The 23,093-nt window shown below is 51.5% G+C and overlaps 1 protein-coding gene across 1 annotated transcript; it reads right to left on the bottom strand.

Annotated features, from left to right (window-relative positions):
- Positions 1-5,384: 5,384 nt before the first annotated feature.
- LOC114431614 (venom phosphodiesterase 1) lies at positions 5,385-21,417 on the bottom strand. Its single transcript, XM_028399172.1, is given in 29 exon segments — positions 5,385-6,214; positions 6,318-6,494; positions 6,787-7,177; positions 7,844-7,861; positions 10,402-10,558; positions 10,674-10,806; positions 10,887-10,964; positions 11,315-11,453; positions 11,533-11,687; positions 11,764-11,809; positions 12,580-12,752; positions 12,856-12,943; positions 13,021-13,090; positions 13,923-14,050; positions 14,141-14,172; positions 14,540-14,662; positions 15,444-15,552; positions 16,290-16,362; positions 16,438-16,503; positions 17,136-17,245; positions 17,871-17,938; positions 17,941-17,989; positions 18,239-18,318; positions 18,399-18,496; positions 18,569-18,629; positions 19,538-19,663; positions 20,633-20,764; positions 20,856-20,943; positions 21,307-21,417. Coding segments are annotated over 29 exon segments (3,342 nt in total). The 5' UTR covers positions 21,346-21,417; the 3' UTR covers positions 5,385-5,879.
- Positions 21,418-23,093: the final 1,676 nt, after the last annotated feature.

The following is a 23,093-nucleotide window of genomic DNA, read 5'->3' as shown; positions in this document are numbered from 1 at the left end:
GATGTGAGCTGTGAGCTTCATGTTGAACCTGACTCAGCGCTCACACCTTTTAGAGGAAAGTTTAAGAATGTTTCACACCAAGGCCTGATGGGAGCTCAGCACACGCCCTGCTGCTCATTGACCCATCAACACATCTGAGTTCATACAGAGAAGATTAGGTCTGATGTCAGCCTGTGTGTGTCTGTGTGTGTGTGAGTGTGTCTGAGGGGGGTGACCGAGGGGGCGGCCATGTTGGTGACACTCTGTCCTCTGTTTGTTAGAAATTCTCTTCATGAGGAACACAAAGGTTTTCTCGGGAGACGTCTGTGACACACCGAGCCTCCTGTGTCAAACCACAGAGCTGAGGCTGATGCCTGAGCCCAGAGGCCGCCTGGCAGGATCAGGACCCTCAGGCCCTGATCCTGCCAGGCGGCCTCTGGGCTCAGGCTGCGTGCTTCCATCATGACAGCATCAGCTCTGTGGTTTCACTCTGTGCTCCGCTGTCATTGTGAAACTGAGCCGTGCTTAATTAGCCCTCAGTGCCACCTGATGTTCTCAGTGATGACATCACTGAGGATCACTGAGGACATCAGTGAGGTCATCATCATCATCATTGGCTGAGTGCGGCCGGGGTTTCCAGCCTGCAGACCGATCCCTTTATCAGCCGTTGGGCTAATGATCTGTGAAGCAGACGGGGCGACAGGCAAATGACGAGCGCTGGAAACATTCAAATAGGACCTGAGCTGATGATTGACAGGTCCACACAGAGAGCTGTGTGTTACCTCAGGTACACAAAACTGTCACACAACCAGGAGCCCAGAGGGCTGTTAACCCTTTCTGCTTCACCTCATCTAGTTTGTAAACATTTTCACAAAGATCCTACAGGACACACGTGTGTCTCTGGTTGTGTCTCTGGTTGTGTGTCTGTGGTTGTTGTGTCTTTCTCTAGTTGTTGTCTCTCTGGTTGTGTGTCTCTCTAGTTGTTGTGTCTCTCTGGTTGTGTGTCTCTCTGGTTGTGTGTCTCTGGTTGTTGTGTTTCTGGTTGTTGTGTGTCTGTCTGGTTGTTGTGTCTCTGGTTGTGTGTCTGGTTGTTGTGTCTTTCTCTAGCTGTTGTGTCTCTGGTTGTGTCTCTCTGGTTGTTGTGTGTCTGTCTGGTTGTTGTGTCTCTGGTTGTGTCTCTCTGGTTGTTGTGTGTCTGTCTGGTTGTTGTGTCTCTGGTTGTGTCTCTCTGGTTGTTGTGTGTCTGTCTGGTTGTTGTGTCTCTGGTTGTGTCTCTCTGGTTGTTGTGTGTCTGTCTGGTTGTTGTGTCTCTGGTTGTGTCTCTCTGGTTGTTGTGTGTCTGTCTGGTTGTTGTTGTGTCTCTGGTTGTGTGTCTCTCTGGTTGTGTGTCTCTCTAGTTGTTGTGTCTCTGGTTGTGTCTCTCTGGTTGTTGTGTGTCTGTCTGGTTGTTGTGTCTCTGGTTGTGTGTCTCTGTGGTTGTGTAGTTGCGCTGACACAGGCTCCATTCAGCGCCCTGTGTTGTGTCATCAGAGGTCAGGTTGTCACATCATGTACACAACATGGTCTCTGCTGTATTTGCATGTTTGTGTGACTCAGTGTCAGAGCGCACACACTGCTGCTCCCTGCATGCAAAGGCTGCTGGAAGGACCCATTTGAATGTCAAACCACATCAGAGCAGCTACACCTGAACCACACCTGAACCACAACTGAACCACACCCAGGGAAGCAGGCTCCATGATCCAGGCCCGGCCTCTCTGTGTGCAGGGTGTCCCCCCTGTGCCCGGGCGAAGGGCTGCGTAGGTGTGTCAGAAACCACAGTCAGGGAGGGACTCAGACCGGAGGAGGAAGATGTAGTCCAGACCTGATGAAGGCCACATGTGGAGACAGAGTGGAGCCTCCTGTCAGAGGCCACAGAGACCAGGTCCAAACCACGCACACAGGAAGGCCTGCACCACAAGGCTGACACACAATGACACACAACAAGATGTCAGTGACACACACACACACAACAAGATGTCAGTGACACACACACACACAACAAGATGTCAGTGACACACACACACATTTCCTACCTAACAGCAGAAGATGGCTGCTCCCCGGCGCTCTGGATGAAGCATCAGCCTGCAGGTGGACTGATTAGATGTGTGTCTGTGTGTGTGTGTGTGTGTGTAGCAGCAGGTAGGGACTGCCCGGTCAGGTGAGTCAGTCCTGATTCAGGTACTTCCTGAAGTCTTTCAGTCTGAGCTGGAAGGATGTGGTGTGGCGGTCAGAACCGGCCCGTCTGTCTGAAACATGATCAGCGTTTCTCAGCAGCCTCTCAGTGACACTGAGGCAGGAAGGACACAAAGGGTTAATCAGTGTCACAGGCCCTGCTGGTGGATTCCCGCCCTGACAGCTTCCTGGAACATCAGAGCCTTCAGCTCTGTTGTTCCTAACTTCCTGGTTCAGAGTGTGAGGTCGGTGTCAGCTGACGCCCGTCATGTGTCTGTGAGTACGGTACTGACGGTACCACGGACTGTTCCCATCAGCTGCAGGAAGTTGCCGTGTGCTTCCTCTTTCAGGCAGCGTGAGGTAAACAGAGGCGCCGCCGCAGTGGAAACACAAACACCTGCTGCACGCAACCGACCCACACGGAGGGCGGAGGACACCACACAGGCTGACAGGCTGGACGGACCTATCAGGCGGGCCGGCTCTGTGGTCGCCATGGTGACAGAGAGGAGAACACTAAGGAAACTTGATGATGCCGCTGTCATCAGCGCTCAGACACAAAGGTCACAGAGGTCAGGATCAGAGCACCGCCGCCCTCGCCGCCGCCGCCCCCCACTGTGACAGGAGGACGGAACAGAAAGTGCCGTGTCATGTTTCTGCTTTCAGAGGAGCTGACATGTGATGTTTACAAGCAGCTGTCTGCCTCACACACATCACTCACACACCACCAGCTCAGCCTGATGGCGACACACACTCTGTCCTCCAGAGCTGGAAACAACAACACAACAAGCTGACGGCAGACCAGGCTGCAACAGCTCAGGCTGACAGCGACACACACACACACACAGCGTGAGGTCTGAAGCTCAAAGCTAATGCTAAGCTAACTACAGCATCAGCACCACCTGGATCGGCCCATTTAGCATGACGTGTGTGTGTCAGCTGTGTGTCTGTGTGTGACGATCACAGCTGTGTGTCTGTGTGTGACGATCACAGCTGTGTGTCTGTGTGTGACGATCACAGCTGTGTGTCTGTGTGTGACGATCACAGCTGTGTGTCTGTGTGTGACGGTGTGTGACGATCACAGCTGTGTGTCTGCTGCATGACTTCATATTTTACATCATGATCAATAATCAAAGAGTCTGATCTGACTGTCGAGCCTCGATCGGCCCCGTTCATTCAGCCGATGTCTGTGTGTGTTCTTTACAGTTTTTTCTGATTGCTTAAACACTAACAATGATTCTTATAGCACAATTTCTAAAACTATTAATAGTTTTAGCAAAATCACTGAGTTTACAAAACTAAAAGCAAAAAACAGCTTTACACTCAGTTTGCACTTTTGTAACACACAATTTGCAAATGTATAAATATAATCCACTTCACAGCATCTTTGTGCTGAACTGTAAACACAACTCACTGCTTTACACACAACTTCTGATCAACACACTCCTAGTCAAACTACACACATGTATGGCTGGTGTTTACACTGCTTTGCCAACTGTCTGGCTACACTGTCACATGTGAGAACTGTTTTACATCATTAGTTCACTTTGCAATCAGCACGAGCTGTAAATAAGCCACAGGTAAGCTTCAGTGTGGAGAACAATGGAGGGAGAAGGAGACTGAGAAGAGTGAGAATTAGAGGAGGATGAGGACATGAGGAAGAGGAGGAAGAGGAGGAGGACGAAGACTAGGAGGTGAATTTAGAGGAAGAGGACGAGGAGGTGAAGAGGAAGGAGGAAGGGTAAGAAGAAATAGAATTACTGATGTCATCGGAGCTACAATAGTGGATCATGTGATCAACCATGGAATGACCCTGAGGGAAGCTGGACACCGGGTTCAGCCTGAGCCTGTAGCAAGCATCATAAGGACATATTGATGAGAATGGGTTAGTACAGTTCCCTCACTCTAAGTTTTGTAGCTGTACCATACTCTAATGAGAAAAACATCAACACTGTACATGTAAAACTGAAACTGTTACTCCACAGAATCATAGACATCCAGCATCTGGAAGGAGGCATGCGAGGATATGGACCAGGCATCATGTCAGGCCTGGATACAGCACTCCAGGAGACATGTTCCCCGGTGCCTTGGACTAGAAGACATTGCATGATGAGATTCTGTGTCCAGACCCAGAGAGACAATGAGACTGATTTTCTCTCTCTTTCAGTGAAATTGTATGTTTTCTTGTGTTTGTTTTGATGTGTGTGAATAAACATTCATACTTGAAATTTGAATCCCTGTGTTTATAGAACTATTTATGACAAAGGTTTGACCTCACATGGACAGACCTTGTGCACAGAGAAAGCAGAAGCCAGATGTGTTTTCAGTTAATACCATCAGTGTGTAGTTGGCACATTGTGTGCTTAGTAATATGGTGGTTTGTGTTAACTGTGTGGTACAAAAATATATTTTTACAAAGGTTTGAAGAGTTAAGCAACATGTATTAGCTTTTGCAAGAGATCTACAATGTTTTGCTGATTTGGTGTAAGGTTGTTTTATTTGTGTGTAGAGTTTTGCACAAATAGCCAATAGTTACAGAAATGTGCTTAAAATCAGAAAAAACTGTAAGACGAAGGTTTGAGTCGACTAATGACAGACGTCAGGAGGCGCTGTGTGTGTGTTGTGTTATCTTGTGGACGTGTCTGTGTATGTTGTGTTATCTTCTGGACGTGTCTGTGTATGTTGTGTTATCTTGTGGACGTGTCTGTGTATGTTGTGTTATCTTCTGGACGTGTCTGTGTGTGTTGTGTTATCTCGTGGACGTGTGTCTGTGTGTGTTGTGTTATCTTCTGGACGTGTCTGTGTATGTTGTGTTATCTTCTGGACGTGTCTGTGTATGTTGTGTTATCTTCTGGACGTGTCTGTGTGTGTTGTGTTATCTCGTGGACGTGTGTCTGTGTGTGTTGTGTTATCTTGTGGACGTGTCTGTGTGTGTTGTGTTATCTTCTGGACGTGTCTGTGTGTGTTGTGTTATCTTGTGGACGTGTCTGTGTGTGTTGTGTTATCTTCTGGACGTGTCTGTGTGTGTTGTGTTATCTTGTGTCTGTGTGTGTTGTGTTATCTTGTGGACGTGTCTGTGTGTGTTGTGTTATCTTCTGGACGTGTCTGTGTGTGTTGTGTTATCTTGTGTCTGTGTGTGTTGTGTTATCTTGTGGCCGTGTGTCTGTGTGTTGTGTTATCTTGTGGACGTGTCTGTGTGTGTTGTGTTATCTTGTGTCTGTGTGTGTTGTGTTATCTCGTGGACGTGTCTGTGTGTGTTGTGTTATCTTGTGTCTGTGTGTGTGTCTGTGTGATGACATCCAGAGCTGATGGTACCTGCAGCGTTTTATTCAAGCATCATAGAACCTTTTCATCGACACGTCATGAAACATTCTGACATCACAAACATGCTCCTCCTATAAATAGTGAATAAATTAGTGCAGCTGTGACTCGGTAGGACGGAGCGCGAGCGGGGCGGAGGGAGACGTCCTGCAGGCTCCTCCTCCACACAGAGGGCCACCACCTGTGTGACATCATGGAGTGAGTGAGTCACATGACCTGAGCCGAGCAGCTCGCTGACATCACACCCCGCCTCGCTGAGCAGCTCTCGGCACGTCCCTGAAGGCCTCACGGTGTGTTTCTATACTCATGTTGTGTCAGTGCTCCTGCTGCTCACCGTCCAATAAAGACCTGTGCTTCGTACAGGTCAGGTCCTACGCTGATACTACAGTGACCTCGTTCCCCTGATGGTGGCGCTCTGCCAGCCGAGCGTCGATGTGCTCCAGCTTCCTCTCTAACCTTTCGCCGAGGCTTCGAGCGTTCGTTCTGTTCAGGATGGACGGAAGCTGTCGGATCTCCATCGGCGTTGCCGTGGCGACCCAGGCGTTGATCCGCGCACGCAGCTCAGAGAGGCCGAGCGCTGACGTGTCCGCAGGTGTGACGCAGGGCACACATAGCAGCTTGCGCACGATCCGGCGCAGCCGCTTCACCTTCATGTGATGGTGGGCGAAGAAGGCGGGGAGGACTTCTCTGAGGTAGTCGGCTCCGTCTGAAAGAGGCGGAGCAGCAAAGCAGCGGGTCAGAGTGTGTGGGACCTGAAGCGGAGCTGATTTCTGGTCATGTGACAACCGTTTGACGTGAACTGGCCTCACCTCTGAGCTGCCTGCTGTCGGCACACACGCTGTCGTGCCACGTGTCGCCCGTCATCACCTCCTGAAGCCCCGCCTCCTCACAGCTCCTGTGCTGGGAGCAGTTCAGCTCGGCGGAGGAGACGTCGGAGAACGTTCCGTTAGGACACACCTGGCAGACGGTGTCCTGATGAGCAGAGCCTGCAGGACAGAGACACACAGGGTTAATCACATGCTGGCTGTCCAATCAGAACGCAGGATTCACAGTGAGAGGAGACTGGCGTTGTTGCTTCCGGTGGCCTCTGTGGGGCAGCAGCGGGACACAGTGCATGACACAAACGGCCCCATGGCTTCACTTTGGGGTCCGTTTGTTGACAAGCACTGTCTCCATGGTAACCATTTGCAGTGCTGGAAAGTAACTAAGTATTTGTACTTGACTGTACTTTTACATATCCTCCTCCTCCTCCTCACCTCATGACCTCACAGCACCCACCTTTGGTCAGCACGCCGTGCCCGAGCGCGCACTGGCTGTGGCGCACGCACTGGTCGTGCTCGTGCTTGTAGAAGTATCCCGGCCTGCACTCGCACAGACAGTCGCTGTCCGCCGCGCACGGCCTCTTCACCACCTGGTTCTGTCCGCACACTCCGCAGCGCAGACACCTCGGGATGTGGTTCCACAGCGCCGTGAACGAGCCCTGCGGGCACGGCGCGCACTCGCTCCTCTGCGCGGACGAGCAGCTGGAGCGCAGGAAGGTGCCGGGCGGGCAGCGGTCACACTGCACCGCGTTCCCGGTCAGAGGGTCCCGGTCCTGGAAGGTCTGGAGCGGCGAGGACGCGCCGTCAGCCAGGGCGGCGCGCGCCGAGAGCAGGAGCAGCGCGAGGAGCTGGGAGGAAAGAACACAGCGGGTTAAACCGGAGGACGGATCCCGGATTATAATCCCAGCGCCGCCTGTCAGCCGAGCCATGGTCCGAACCGGGAGCAGCCGTCAGCAGGATGCCGCGCTCCGTGCGCCGCGCGCTATTTATCTGCACGCCCCTAAACAAAACCCCGTGACTCAGTGTCACTCTGACCCACTGACAGCCCACTCAGCGCGAGACAACAGACACAACACAGCCCTCCCTGTCGGTATAATAACAAGACTCACACACACAAGAGAGAGAGAGAGAGAGACACAGAGAGAGAGAGAGAGAGAGAGAGAGACACACAGAGAGAGAGAGAGAGAGAGACACACACACACACACATAAAGAGACACAAACACACACAACAGAGCCCTCCCTATGGGTATAATAACAATAATCACACACACATAAAGAGAGAGACACACACAGACACAACAGAGCCCTATCTGATCTGTATAAGAATACAAGAATAATCACAGAGAGAGAGAGACACACACACACAGACGCACACAGACACAGAGACACACACACACAGAGGCACACACAGACACAGAGACACACACACACAGAGACACACACACACACACAGAGGCACACACACACACACAGAGGCACACACACACACAGAGACACACACACACACAGACACAGAGACACACACACAGACCTCTGCAAATCCTTTAATAAGCACATACTGGAATGTGTTGATGTGGAAAACCACCGGAGCTGCTCGTGGTCTGGCCGGATTCAGGACCGGATTCAGGACCGGACTCAGGACCAGGAGGAGAGCGGCTTCTGTGGAAAGACACCTGATCCTGACTGGCCCCTCCACCAGGGAACAGACCTCTGCTGACACCTTGTGGACAAACCGCAGCTTGTTTCAGTGTGAAAGGAGGCCCGAGCCTCAGTCAGGCTGCAGCGTGACAGCGCCCCCTGCGGCCCTGCAGTGAACTGCAGCTACCGTTAGCTAAGGAGTCAATCCGAGGACAGCCAGCTATGAGCGCCGGGACACACATGACCCCTCTGACTAGCACTGCTGACGTCCTGACATTAGCTAACAGAGCCATCTACAACCAGCTAGCTAACTGCCATTTTACACGAGTCAACACACATGCTAAGCTAATAACTCCACCTACAAACTAGCTCCATGTCAGGAAGGCCAGGCTCCTGCAGCGCCCCCAAGAGGCCAACCCTGCTGTAGCACCCTCAGCTCAACGTCCTGATGACACATCTTTGACCATGTGGACGCCGTCAAGCGGTCGGACCTCCCGCTGAGCAGAGGAAGAGCTGCAGGAGGAAGTCGTGAGGAACTTGATGTATTCGGGTGAAAGGTAGCACGCTAACAGGCTACAAAGGGGTTAATGGTATGCAGCTGCTTACAGAGGCGCTCTCTGACGCAGACATGTCTGCATCAGTGTTCTGCGTAAGAGGGAATCCCTCCCAGCTTAGGAGGAGGGGTTGCCATGGCGGCGGGGAGATCCAAACAAAGTGTGAAATGTTTGGAGGCTGCTTCCTTCTTTGGTTGGTTGTTCTGCACAGTGAAGAGCCGGAGTGTGGAACTGCCAGAGTGAGTGTGTGTCTGTGTGTGTGTCTGTGTGTGTGTGAGGCTGACCGCAGACTTACTGTTACTGACATCATCAACAAATTAGAACATAAACACTGTACTTCAACAGATCAATGGAGGCTTCTGAGCAAGAAGCAGCCAGTCATCTGAGAGCAATCACACACACACACACACACACACACACACACACACACAGGCTAAACCATGGCTGTACGTCAGGTGATGAGGAGTTTGACGTCACTGCTGTTGGACCGAGGGGTCATGTGATGTGAACGCAGTGCGCCTCCATCATGGCTGCTGGCTGGCATGCAGCCGTTAACCCACCACCACCAACATGGTGGATTAACATCAGCACAGGAAGTCACACAACATGAGAAGTGTGCTGGTATGTCGGTTCCCATGGTGACGGCGGTGGGTGTGTTTGTGTTACAGCCTCCTCTTCCTCAGAATGTGGGTTCACCCTTCACTGAGTGGAGGTTTTCTTTATGAGGCCGAGTGCATCACACACACACACACACCTGGACTCGGAGACGGAGCTCCGAGGTCGTTCAAGCTTTTCATTTATTCCTTTGCAGCCCTGTGGAAAATAACCTCGGTGTTTACATACGGCTTCTGTACGCGACCCGGACACTGTCCCCGTGAACCGGAAGCATCACGTCACTAGCAGGAGTCTCAGACCTGAGCCAGATGTAAGCCGATCCGGATAGATCCAGCTCCCAGAGGGGGGCTGAAATCAATCCGGATATATCCAGATATGGCTGATCCTGCTCTAGCCGGACTGATGTCCCCAGTGTGACCGGGGTCATACCTCTATAGGGGCTCTGCTGCTGCTGGATGATGTGTAATGATGTAGACTAGAACGTAGAACTGGACGTTTATTGATTAGGAATAAAAGTGGAACATTGATCGGTTTGATGAACTTCACAGTTCATTCGTAGTGTCCTGTCTGCAGAGCGCCCCCTGTGGGACATGCTAGCATGGGAGTGTGTGTCAGAGCCTGGAAACCCCCAGAGTTTCCCCAGAGTGTCAGGATGATCGGTGCTGGACTCTGATGAGTTGCGTGGACCCGTCTGCTGCATGTTTGGTGGAAAATCCCTTTTTATCCAGGAGTGTCTGAGCTGCCGCCGCTCATCACTTCTCACCCTGATGCTGAGCGCGGAGCCGCCAGCAGGCAGGCAGGTGTGGGGGTGATGATGAATCCAAACATGCAGCTGTACTTCCTGTTTCATTTCCTGTTTAAGACGCCGTTCAGACGGGCTGAGGGTGTTCAGATTTATTCAAATTCAGAACCAGAACAAAATGATTACAGAGAAGCATCACGTTCAAATGAACATCAGCAGGAAAATTACAAAGAAATAAATAAAATATGTATAATTATATGTGTGTGTGTGTGTGTTTCACTGCTTCCTGTGAATGGCGGCCGTGGGGCGCGTCTTCATCTTCAGCAGCTCTGGGATTGGTCGGTGGCTGTCCTGGTAAAGGTCCAGTCCGGTCATCCATTCCACGTCTCTGACCCGACTCTGATGGAACCAGATGTGGTCCTCCACCCACTGAGACTCCGCCTCGGCGCTCTGAGCGAACACACACACAGTTAGAGGTCACACAGCGGGGTGTGCGGGCCTTCCGAGGTAATAACCACTCACCCTGCAGCTCTCCGAGTTGTCGGGGCGGTGCGGCAGCAGGAAGCTGACGGTCTGCAGCTCGCCATCGCAGCGGCTCACTGACTGGGTGGAGTCCCTGCAGCTGGTCAGAACCAGGAAGTAATGAGTCGGGATGGAGATGTTGGTACCAGGAAGGAACCTGCGGTGAGACAGAAACACTCAGAGGACACGACTCCACAGAACCAGCGTCTGAGACCAGGTTGGTTCTGACAGAACAGGAAGAGCTGACTCGTCCTGTACAGCCTGACACTCACTGCTGGATCTGCTCTGCGGTGTCGTACCGCCCGTCGTGGTTGTAATCGAAGGCGGGGCCCGTCAGCACGTTAACGCCGTTGTAAATGGAGGCGTATTTCTTCAGCAGGGTGTCGTGGACGTAGTCCCAGATCCCTGACAGACAGAGGACAGACCGGCTGGATGTGAGGGGTCTTCACTGACGCGCTGCGTTTATTTTTTTACAGTGAACTTACTCTTAAAGTGGCGGTACATCGGCACCACGTTGCTCATCAGTAAAGCGTCAAACTGCTGGTCGGCGGTGACGTTCAGATCTGTAGAAACACAACAGCACAGACTGGTCCACTGGTTCCTGACCTTTCACATTAAAAGCCTGTCTCCCCTGTCTCCTGCAGCCTGAAGGCCAGCTCCTCTGTGGAAGCAGCTCTGATGAAACACTAATATGGTGAAATAAAATCCACACTTTCCTATGAATGATAACACGGTGTGAACATGCAGAGCCATGCTACCCTCCACATCCGAGATAACACATGTGGGTGGAATTCTGTGGAAGGAAGCACTCGTGTGTCAAAGTGTCAGATACAGGAAGTGATTGTCATGGCTGAGGAGTGTGTGTGTGTGTGTGTGATCAGGGAGTGAGTGGGATGTTGTATGGAATACACACTGGGCGGATACAGGAAGGCTGGGATCATGTTCCCGCCAGCCGGGCCATACTGATCACATCTGGCACTGTGAGATGCTGGGAGACGAACATCAGCCCTCAGACAATCTGCTGTTACCGGCGGCAACGGATCCGCGTTGGTCTGCAGAGATAAGATGTGCAGCGTCAGAATGAATCAGCTGAGACGGCGCTCTAACAGTCGAGGAGCGCTTCCTGTTTACCGGCTTGTCAACAGTGAAGGAGCTCCACAGAGGCATGAGGGCGGTGCGGTCGTAGGCGCTGATGAAGCCCTCCTGCTGCAGGACGCAGTAACTCTGACCAGGCCGCAGCAGCCGGGGCCGACCGAACAGCAGGTGCGTCCTCTCTGCCGCGGACGCTGCAGGAGGAAAAACCAGCAGGATGAGAATCACCTGTGTGCAGCCGGCGAGGCGTTTAAGGCACAAGCGGCTCACCTTCCTCTGCAGTCAGATTCAGACGGCCGTTGATGGCGTTTCCACCCTGAAGGCAGAGAAAAGACAGTGAGACCGGAGTCCAGCTCCAAGTCTGAGCAAGGAAGGATCCACCGCTGCAGGCCGAGGTCTGCGCTGCTTCAAGTGTTTTTAAAGGTACAATACAGCACGTTTGTCTCCCCCTTCTGGCAGTGACAGTAATTACATAAACACCAAACTGCAGGTGCACGAGTGCTAAGCTAACGCAGCTAAGCTCACACAGCTTGGACATATAGAGCCTTAAACCACTTTAAGACCTGCAGGACAGAAACCCTGCAGCTTTGATGACTAAGTCTGGAGCATGGCTGGATGTCAGGATGCTCTGACCCTCACAGGCCTCTGCATGCTGCAGTGAGCAGTCTGACACACACACATCCACCCGTGGTCTGGTGTTGTGAGCCAGTGTGTGGGTGTGCGAAGACAGAGCTGTCAAAACAAGTGTGTGAGAGGCAGAGGGCGTCTGCAGTGCGACGGCTCACGTCCTGCTGCTTTCACAGTGTCTGACAGAAGATCTGTTCCACAGAGAGAAGCTGACTCATCTCCAACATCTGCCAACATCAGCCTGACTTAGCATTACCCAAGGCAGGACGAGAAAGTGTCATTTTCACCCATAAAAAGGAACTAAAGTCAAGAGTCTGGAGTGTTTTGTGTGAACCTGCTTGCTGTGAAACTCTAAGATTTGTGGGTTTGTGTTTGGCGGCCACACCTTGTGAAGTCAGAGGAGGAGCAGCCGTCACATTACCTAACTGTACATGAGCTTGTGTCAGGTCTGTCACCCACCAGGACAGGGCAGGAACAGCCCAGGACATCTGCCGGGTCCAGGCTGAGCAGCGGGCACTGGGTGGGCGCGCTCTGCTCTGCAGGAGGCGCCGGCGTGAAGTGCGGCTGTTTCAGGACGTGGTTCATGCTGCCGTGAGTCCCGTTGTTATCAGACGGAGAGACTTGCAGCACGTCTGCAGGAAGGACAGACTGAGTCAAGGACAGACTGAGTCAAGGACAGACTGAGTCAAGGACAGACGGGTCTGTTACCAATCCCAGCGACCCGCTGACACTCACCACACATGAGGTTGTAAAGCTCGACGTTGGAGAACGGCTCGATCTGTGTTCTAGAGTGGAACTTGGGGCCGTAGCTGACAAACATGGCCTGAAACAGAGGATGAGGGAGAGTCAGTGCTGCGGTGACAGCAGCGTCAGAGGGCGGAGGCAGTCTTCAGCGCTCACGTGCATGCTCTCAGCGTCGTTGTCGTAGCCATGAGTGCCGCCAGAGCAGAAGGTCAGAGATCCTGGAGCTCTGCAGGGACACAGACAGGCTGGGTCAGTCAACACTGAAAGAGGCGGTGAAGGAGTGATGGAGGGACCAACTGCCATCGCACCAAACACCTCAAACACCCCAAACACCGCAAACACCTCAAACATATCAAACACCTCAAACACCTCAAACACCTCAAACACCTCAAACACCTCAAACACCGGTAAGTTTCAGGGTGGAAAGGGCGTCTCGCTAGCACTGTCGGTGTGAAAGGCAGCACCCTCCAAACCAGCAGGTGGCAGTAGTGTGAAACAGGAAGAACTGCAACGCCACAAAGTCACAAACTTTACTCAACATGTTAAAAATCCTCCAGATTTAAAGTTCTGCCCTGAAGCCATGACGGACTCACGCCTTTATTGTGAGCCTGGGACACACATAATTCACATGTTTGCAGTTTTTATTGGTCTGTTGGACAATAATATTACACCATACATGACAAACACTGGGAGAGTCTGACCTGCAGCTGGGTTCTGTCTGTCTGAGGTGTTCTGCACACACACACACACACACACACACGCGCCTGACTGCAGACATGATGGAGTGTCTGTTTGTGTAGAGGAGCAGAGGCCAATCGGAACACACCGACTGATCATGTGACAGGATGACGGGCGGCAGACCTCCTGAGGAGACGTTAGAACAAACTTTCCCAGCGTGAATCAATCGTGAATACTCCAGCTGTCATCATGGAGGAATAACACCGACCCGTAAACAATGACCTCATCACATGCCTTTCTTTGTATAAGCACACTCGCACACCGTTTATGTTGCTGACCACATCAGCCTGGTGGAGGGCAGATGAACTGCAGGTGCATACCTCTCAAACAGCCATCTTGGTTCGACCAGGACGTTGACGTCTTCAATGCGGCGGCTGTTGGCAAAGTGGAGGCGCTTCGGGAGGTTGGCCTTCAGGTACGGTTTGATCTTCTGGGCCGGCTTCTTACACTGAAAACACACAGGCGCTCGTGTAAAGACGGAAAAACCGCAGTCCCTCATTTACTGGTGCAAAGCTGTGTAAGAACACGGAGTACTTACAGTCATGTTAGCGACGAGTCCGGCTGAGTCCACTGTTGGAAAAAAGAGGAAAACATCCTGAAAACCTGACTTCCTGTATTTCTGAGTGTCTGTTTGTCCAAGTGTCCCTGAACGTCCCTCCATCATGAATGGAGGAACAGAATCTGCAGCTTCTTATAGACACACATGTCCAAACACAGCTGCTTCATAACACACAGTGTGTCCTTCATGTAAACCATGTGTGTCTGTCTGCGTGTACAGCAGCACCTACAGGAGCGGTGTGCTGCTGCGTCTCCGTGTGTGGGCCGTGTTTGTGTAACCACATGTGGTGCAGACATGAATCTGGCTCTTTGTTCTCTGGATGAATGAGACCTGGAGCTCAGTGCAGCTCCTGTGTGGACCTGCTGCAGGTTTACTCACACGCTGTGTCCTTGTTCTTCGCTCGGATGCGTCCAAGCGGTCCCTCCACCACCACGTAGTCCCGCGTGTCTCCCACCAGCTCCTGCATCACCTCCTTCCGGTCACAGCTCGTGTCCTCCATGCCTGCAGGAGACCAGAGTAGACACCACCAGTTTTTGGTTGTAAAGTTCTACACGTCTGCTAGATCTGACACATTATTGATTGATTGTCAGTCGGTGTATTCTGACGAACAGTCCTCCATTCAGTGATCGCTGTTGCAGCTTTAGGAGCTGATCACTGTGTGTGTCTGTGACTTAGAAAATATTAACCTGAGTCTCTCTATCTGGGAACATGTGAAGCTTCCTTCTCCAAATGCATCCAGACCCAGAGATGAATAAAGGCTAACGGTTCCAGACTGTGTAATAAGTGGGTCTGTACTGATCCTGTTCTGGTCCCTGTTCCCGGCCTTTAGGCCCCGTTCACACTGGAGAGAGTCAGTCCAGCTAGAGTGGGATTGAATCCAGATCGCCTTTAAGCTGGATACGTTCGATCACACACACGTGTCCGCACTCAATCCAGATTAACCCGGCTTGTTTGTTGTCCTCCAAACCACTAGGTGGCGCCTCGTAATATACGTAATATACAAAGCTGTCGTAGTTCCTCGGTTGTTTACATACGGCTTTTATACGCGACCCGGACCCTGTCCCTGTGAACCAGAAGTATCACGTCGCCAGATATATCTGGATTCATGTTGACTGAACACTATCCAGATATGTCCAGATACGGCCTGAATCCTGCTCTAGCCGGATTGAGTTCCCAGTGTGAACGGGGTCTTGGTGTCATTATATAACAAAGACCAGTGCAGGAGTCTCCCCTCATCCTAAAACAGGAGGTGGGTGAAAGAGTGCGTTTGTTTGTGTGATACCGTGATCAGCCACGATGATGATGTTGAGGCAGCGGTGCAGGCCGATCTGCTTCAGGCCGTTCATGAGCTGTCTGATGATCTGATCGACGCCTTGGAGCGCCACGATGAGCTGTAAGACACAACCACTGCTGAGCGACATCCCACACATACAGGGCCACAGTACAAAGACCAGGAAGCACCTGCTGGAACACCCACAGGGTTATCACCATAAACCAGACCACCGGGGGCCTGCAGGTGCACTCAGCATCAGCTGTCCCTGTTCAGCAACAGCACGCAGAGAGGGAATCCACCCCGAGAGCCGCCTCTGATCCTGACTCTGACCTTTACCTCACTCTCAGCCTCCAGCTCCACCTGAGAGTCTTTAAGCCTTAAAGCCGGTCTGACTGCGATGTTTGTTTTCTTTCTGCGTTCCTGTCTTGTGCATTCATCACAAAGCAGCACTTCCTCGTCCACATTCCTGCGTGTGACCTTTATTTTTATGAATCACTCGGCACGTAAGCCCCTTATGTTACCGGCTTTTCCACTCCTCACTCATCTGTGCCCCCTTTCTGTTCCACCCAGTCATTATCAGCTTCCCTCTGCTCTGGAGCGTGCACAGACTCGCTCTCACAGCCCTGTGCTTTGACACAGATACTAAAAGACAAACAGGCAGACTGATCATAAACCCGACATTGAGCGTCAGCTCTGCATGTGAGGTCACAGGCCGGCGCCGGCGTCCGGCTCTGCGGCCTCATTAAGGTTCATTCCCAGACTCCAGACCCTCCTATCTGTGCTATAAAAGCCTTATCACGGATCGTTTGTTGTAATGGACGACATTAACAGGATGATAAAGTCATGTGACCTCACCCCGCCGCTCACAGGACCGAAGCTGTGTCCAGATTTATCCGGTTCCTCCAGGTACAGCGTGAAGAAGTCCGGCCTGGCGGGGACACGGGCAGATGTTATTTAAAGGTGGAGAACAGAACGTGTGAGTCGATGGGAAGTCAGGACGAACCTTTGGTCCTCTGGCAGCTGCAGCCACTTCAGCACCGAAAACACACGCTCCTCAAAGGGCACTTTACTGAAACCACACACACACACACAGACACACACACACACAGAGTGAGGCATTATGGGAGGTCAGGGTGGTGCAGGAACATGGAGGTCAGCGTCACGCTCCAGTAACCGCCAGGCGCATTTTAGGATTACATGAGACTACAGTGTCTGGATGGGGCTGCGGGTGAGTTGCCGTGGAAACGGATACAACACGTCACCTTTGTGGGATCAATAAAGTTTGTCTATCCAGCTCAGTGGTTTGAGGAGTGAGGCAAAGACACAGCTCGGGACTCAAATCCATCTGACCACCACCGTGTCTGAGCCTTCTGATGGTTGTCAGCAGCATTAGCTCCGCCCCTTTGCGCCATCCTTTCTAAGTGACTAATCACACAGTGCTCTAAACTGCTGTCAGACTCCTCCTCCTCGCCTTCACCTGAGAGCACAGTATCACCTGATTATCAGGATCAATACATTTATTGGCTCAAAGGACCAAAGTAAACCGGCACACACTGCATCACCACAGACCGCCAGAGACGGCAAAACACCACCCAGACCTGTCAGAGCGTCTCAGCCGTCACCTGACTCCACCTAACACCGCTTTAACCCCAGAGGAGCTGAGAGGACAGGACCCCGCAGGACTGTCCTCTGACGTCTCACCCGTTGTACGGCTGGAAGATGTCGGGAAAGCTGCCGTTGATCTTGACGTCTGATCCAGGCCAGAAGAAGGTTCCAGACTTTAGACCCTGGTACTTTGCTGTGTGCCAAATCTGCAGAGACATGAGGACAAGGTGAGGACATGATGAGGACACGACGAGGACACAACGAGGACATGATGAGGACACGACGAGGACACAACAAGGACATGATGAGGACACAACAAGGACATGATGAGGACACGACGAGGACACAACGAGGACATGATGAGGACACGACGAGGACACAACAAGGACATGATGAGGACACAATGAGGACACGACGACGACACAACAAGGACATGATGAGGACACAACAAGGACATGATGGGGACACAACAAGGACACAGCAAGGACATGATGAAGACACAACAAGGACATGAGGACACAACGAGGACATGATGGGGACACAACAAGGACACAGCAAGGACATGATGAAGACACAACAAGGACATGATGAGGACACGACGAGGACATGATGGGGACACAACAAGGACATGATGAGGACACGACGAGCTGATGCTTGAAAGACATCTTTAATGTTTCCGTCTGCATTAACATTAAAGGTGTCTTACAAGGTCATCGTGACCTTTGACCCCTCGTCACGGCAGCGCTCCTCAGCTGCTGCTGAGTGTTTCCTTGTTGTCACACATGCTCAGCTGTGACCCGGCTGCTGCAGGTTCTGTGGTGTTGGGCTCACCGGCTGTCCCAGGTACCAGGCTGGGTTGTCTTTTTCTGGACCAGACAGGGTGAAGGTGGCGTCCAACACGGGTCATACATGACGTTGTCAATCAACCCGTTGGATTCTGGGTAAAGGCCCTGAGGGGGGGGGGGGGCAGAAGGGAAAGCCCGTTTAGAGTCAGTGGAGTTCATGAGTCATGCTGTGTGTCTCTGGGTGTGTCCCGGTGTGTCCACATGCTTCTTTATTGAGGCTGTGGAGGGAAACCCGTCTGACGCACAAACTGCATCATCAGAAACCTGCTGGACCGCGTGTTGACATAAAGAAGCTGAATGCCGTCTGCTCCGTCTTTGTGTGGCTGCACAGGTGGTCTGATAAGGCGTGCTCACCGTGACAATGGTGTAGTGATTGGGGAACGTCTTGCTGGGAAACGCTGCCTGCATGTACGGCGCCGACGTCCCACACGTCTCTGAAGGATGGAAAAACACGGAGACCTGTGAGCACCGAGGCGGAGGCACGGAGCTGCCCTGAATGCACCCTGACACTCACTGAGTTTATCCAGGACGGGCAGGAGCGTGCTCCACGTCTGCAGGTACTCCGCCCTCAGCCCGTCCAGAGAGACGAGCAGGAGCGGCGGCTGCTGGAAGCTACACAAACACACAGAGCGTCACACACAGCAGAGAGTCTGAGAGCAGGTCATCCAGCAGACAGAGTCTCACCCTGCTGGACAGGTCGGGCCTGACAGGTCCTCACATTCATCCTCCACCCACTCCGTCTCTCCTACAACAACACACATGACGATTTAGTGCGACACCATCCAGGTTTGTGATTAAAGACAAAACATTCAGACTGAAGTCAAAGCAAAGCCCCTAAAGATCCGATCAAAGCTACAGACGTGTGTGTACAGGTGTGTGTACAGATGTTGTGTGTACAGGTGTGTGTACAGGTGTGTGTACAGGTGTGTGTACAGGTGTGTGTGTACAGGTGTGTGTACAGGTGTGTGTACAGATGTTGTGTGTACAGGTGTGTGTACAGGTGTGTGTACAGGTGTGTGTACAGATGTTGTGTGTACAGGTGTGTGTACAGGTGTGTGTACAGATGTTGTGTGTACAGGTGTGTGTACAGGTGTTGTGTGTACAGGTGTGTGTACAGGTGTGTGTACAGGTGTTGTGTGTACAGGTGTTGTGTGTACAGGTGTGTGTACAGGTGTGTGTACAGGTGTGTGTACAGATGTTGTGTGTACAGGTGTGTGTACAGGTGTGTGTACAGATGTTGTGTGTACAGGTGTGTGTACAGGTGTGTGTACAGGTGTGTGTACAGATGTTGTGTGTACAGGTGTGTGTACAGGTGTGTGTACAGATGTTGTGTGTACAGGTGTGTGTACAGGTGTGTGTACAGATGTTGTGTGTACAGGTGTTGTGTGTACAGGTGTGTGTACAGATGTTGTGTGTACAGGTGTTGTGTGTACAGGTGTGTGTACAGGTGTTGTGTGTACAGGTGTTGTGTGTACAGGTGTGTGTACAGGTGTTGTGTGTACAGGTGTGTGTACAGATGTTGTGTGTACAGGTGTTGTGTGTACAGGTGTGTGTACAGGTGTTGTGTGTACAGGTGTTGTGTGTACAGGTGTGTGTACAGGTGTTGTGTGTACAGGTGTGTGTACAGTGGCACTGAGCCTCTGATGCTCTCACCCTGGCAGACATGTTTGTAGTTGGTGCAGCAGTCTCCAGCAGACAGACAGTCCTCAGAGCAGTGACAGTTACTCTGCGAGAGCCGCGTCTCACCGCAGCGCAGCTTAGTGCAGCCCCACTGCTGAGCTGCAGGGGAAGCACACACACTGAGACACTGAGACACACTGAGACATACTGAGACACTGAGACACACTGAGACACTGAGACACACTGAGACACACACTGAGACACTGAGACACACACACTGAGAAACTGAGACACACACTGAGACACACACTGAGACACTGAGACACACACACTGAGACACTGAGACACACACACTGAGACACACACACTGAGACACACTGAGACACACACACTGAGACACACTGAGACACTGAGACACACACACTGAGACACACACTGAGACACACACTGAGACACACACTGAGACACACACACTGAGACACTGAGACACACACTGAGACACTGAGACACACACTGAGACACTGAGACGCACACTGACACACACACACTGAGACACACACTGAGACACACTGAGACACACACACTGAGACACACTGAGACACACACTGAGACACACACTGAGACACTGAGACACACACTGAGACACACACACTGAGACACACACTGAGACACACACTGAGACACACACACTGAGACACTGAGACACACTGAGACACACACACACTGAGACACACACTGAGACACACTGAGACACACACACACTGAGACACACACACTGAGACACACACACACTGAGACACACACACTGAGACACACACACTGAGACACACACTGACACACACTGAGACACACACTGAGACACACTGAGACACTGAGACACACACTGAGACACACACACTGAGACACACACTGAGACACACTGACACACACTGAGACACACACACTGAGACACACTGAGACACACACACTGAGACACACACTGAGACACACTGACACACACTGAGACACACACTGAGACACACACTGAGACACACACACTGAGACACACTGAGACACACACACTGAGACACACACACTGAGACAACCACGCTCATCACTGCTGCCCAGGCCTGAAGGGCGGAGCCTCACCGGGGGCGCTGCAGATGTCCTGGTAGTCGTAGCAGCAGCTGTTGCTGGCCCCACAGTTCTGGTCACACCTGCAGCCGGGGGTCTGGTCATCGTACGGCTCGTAGCAGCGGGTCCTGCAGGACGTGTGGGGGACTGAAACGGACCCACAGAAACCAAAGAAAAGAAAGTCATCTTTGTGTGTGTGTGTGTGTGTGTTTGTATGTGTGTGTGTGTCTGACAGCACCTTTGTTTCTGCATTTCTGCAAGTCCAGTCCAAGACCGAGTCCAAGGCCAACAATCAGAACGACGATGGTTGCAGCAAGGATGGCTATCTGTCTCACACACACACACACATAATCCAGCAGGATTATTGACTGCATAATCTCAGAGGTTTCTTGTGAATTTAGGATTTGGAAGACGCCGCACATGTTGTGTCTGAACTGAACCTGAACTCTGTCCTGGCTCCATGTTTCACTTTGACTGCTGATTGATACGCTGATTGATTAGCTTGCAGACGTCAGTTATTATGTCCATCAGTGAAAAGTGGAAGCAGACTGTGTTCAGCTTAATTTAAATGTTTGGACGTATGAATCACATCAAGATTCTACATCTGTCCAAACAAACTAACCACGCAGAGGCAGTGCAGCGGTGCATGCTGGGAAAACCCCCTGAAGACACAGGCCAAACATACTCACAATAAGCTTCTTCTTATTCTTCTTCTTCATCAGATCCATGGTTACACACTGGCTCACGGCTCGCACACTCACAGACACACACAGGGACACACAAGTACTCTGCGTATGGCAGATATCAGAGCTCTGACCTCTGGACTGCTGACAATAGGTGAGTAACTCATTGTCAGAAGGAGGAGATAAGCCCGCGCTCCGGTCACACACGGCGGCCCCTCCGACGCCTTCACCTGAGAACAGGAGGTCAGCTGCCCCCACCTGTCTCCACCCAGACACCTACATCTGTTCGTGCATTTACAGTCAGTACCCTGTGTTTATACCTGCATGCACGCTGTGCTGTGTGTTCCAATGTTGCTGCTGGACACCTGATCAAAAATCTATCCATCTATCTATTGATTAGCCACGCCCACAGCTTCACAGGCGTCCCGGCTTCAGCACAGTGATGGAGCACTGAAAGAAATGCTGGCAGCTTGTTTTCGTTTCATCAGAAACCTTGAGCTTGTAACTACGACAGGAACCTGATAAGCTCTGATAATAGTTTCAATAACGACCTTTAGCCTGGAGGCTTCTGTTAATCAATAAAACTCAGCAATATGGCAGATACGGCTCCCTGCAGGAAAAGCTGCTTTCATGGAGGGAAACAGGGGTTAAATAATCAAATGTGGTGGAATAGAGATCTACACCAGCTTATGACCAGGGTCCAAAGCTTTTACATTTATAAACTGTACTTATGTACGTACATGCTAACATTTAAAACACAAGCTGAGGGGACAGGAAGTGCTAACATGCTAACATTAAAAACACAAGGGGACAGGAAGTGCTAACATGCTAACATTTAAAACACAAGCTGAGGGGACAGGAAGTGCTAACATGCTAACATTAAAAACACAAGGGGACAGGAAGTGCTAACATGCTAACATTTAAAACACAGGCTGAGGGGACAGGAAGTGCTAACATGCTAACATTAAAAACACAGGCTGAGGGGACAGGAAGTGCTAACATGCTAACATTAAAAACACAGGCTGAGGGGACAGGAAGTGCTAACATGCTAACATTTAAAACACAAGCCGAGGGGACAGGAAGTGCTAACATGCTAACATTAAAAAACACAGCACGAACAGGACATGATAAAAATTCAAAAACAGTGCAGGAACAGGACGTGCTAACATGCTAACTTTCAAAAACACAAGAGAGCGGGAACAGGACGTGCTAACATTCAAAAACACAAGAGAGCGGGAACAGGACGTGCTAACATGCTAACATTCAAAAACACAGAGAGCGGGAACAGGACGTGCTAACATGCTAATCGGTTCCTAGCTGTTGGGACTCGTTGCGCCGGCTCCTTGTGTGTGTAGCTCAGGCTACAGTCCACAGTGTGTAGTGTACAGGTGTGCTACATCGTATGCCAGCATGCTAAATATCACCATTACCAGCATTAGCACGCCAGAGTTCATGTTCATCATCATTTTAACTAAAGCAATATAAGACATAATAAAAGAATTTCCCCTCGGGGATAAATAAAGGAATTCTGGTAACTTTGTACAACTTCGTGGAGCCCCGTGGAGCCTCCTGCCGTCCCGCTCTGTTGTGTTGTGTGTTGTGTACTTGCAGCAGGACTAATGGCGCCCTGAGTGTTGAGTGTTGAGAGCATGATGACTTGTAGTGCGCCTCCGCAGTGAGCCTGCTTCATGGTTAGCGTGGATCACAGTGGAGACCTTCCTCTCATGAACAGGACCTCCTCATCGATCTTGTGGTAAAGCTTGTGGTCAGTGACGTCACACAGTCCTGGACAC

Source organism: Parambassis ranga, chromosome 2 (assembly GCF_900634625.1).
Source record: "Parambassis ranga chromosome 2, fParRan2.1, whole genome shotgun sequence".
Taxonomy (NCBI): domain Eukaryota; kingdom Metazoa; phylum Chordata; class Actinopteri; family Ambassidae; genus Parambassis; species Parambassis ranga.
This window is presented reverse-complemented; position numbering and strand designations above follow the sequence as displayed.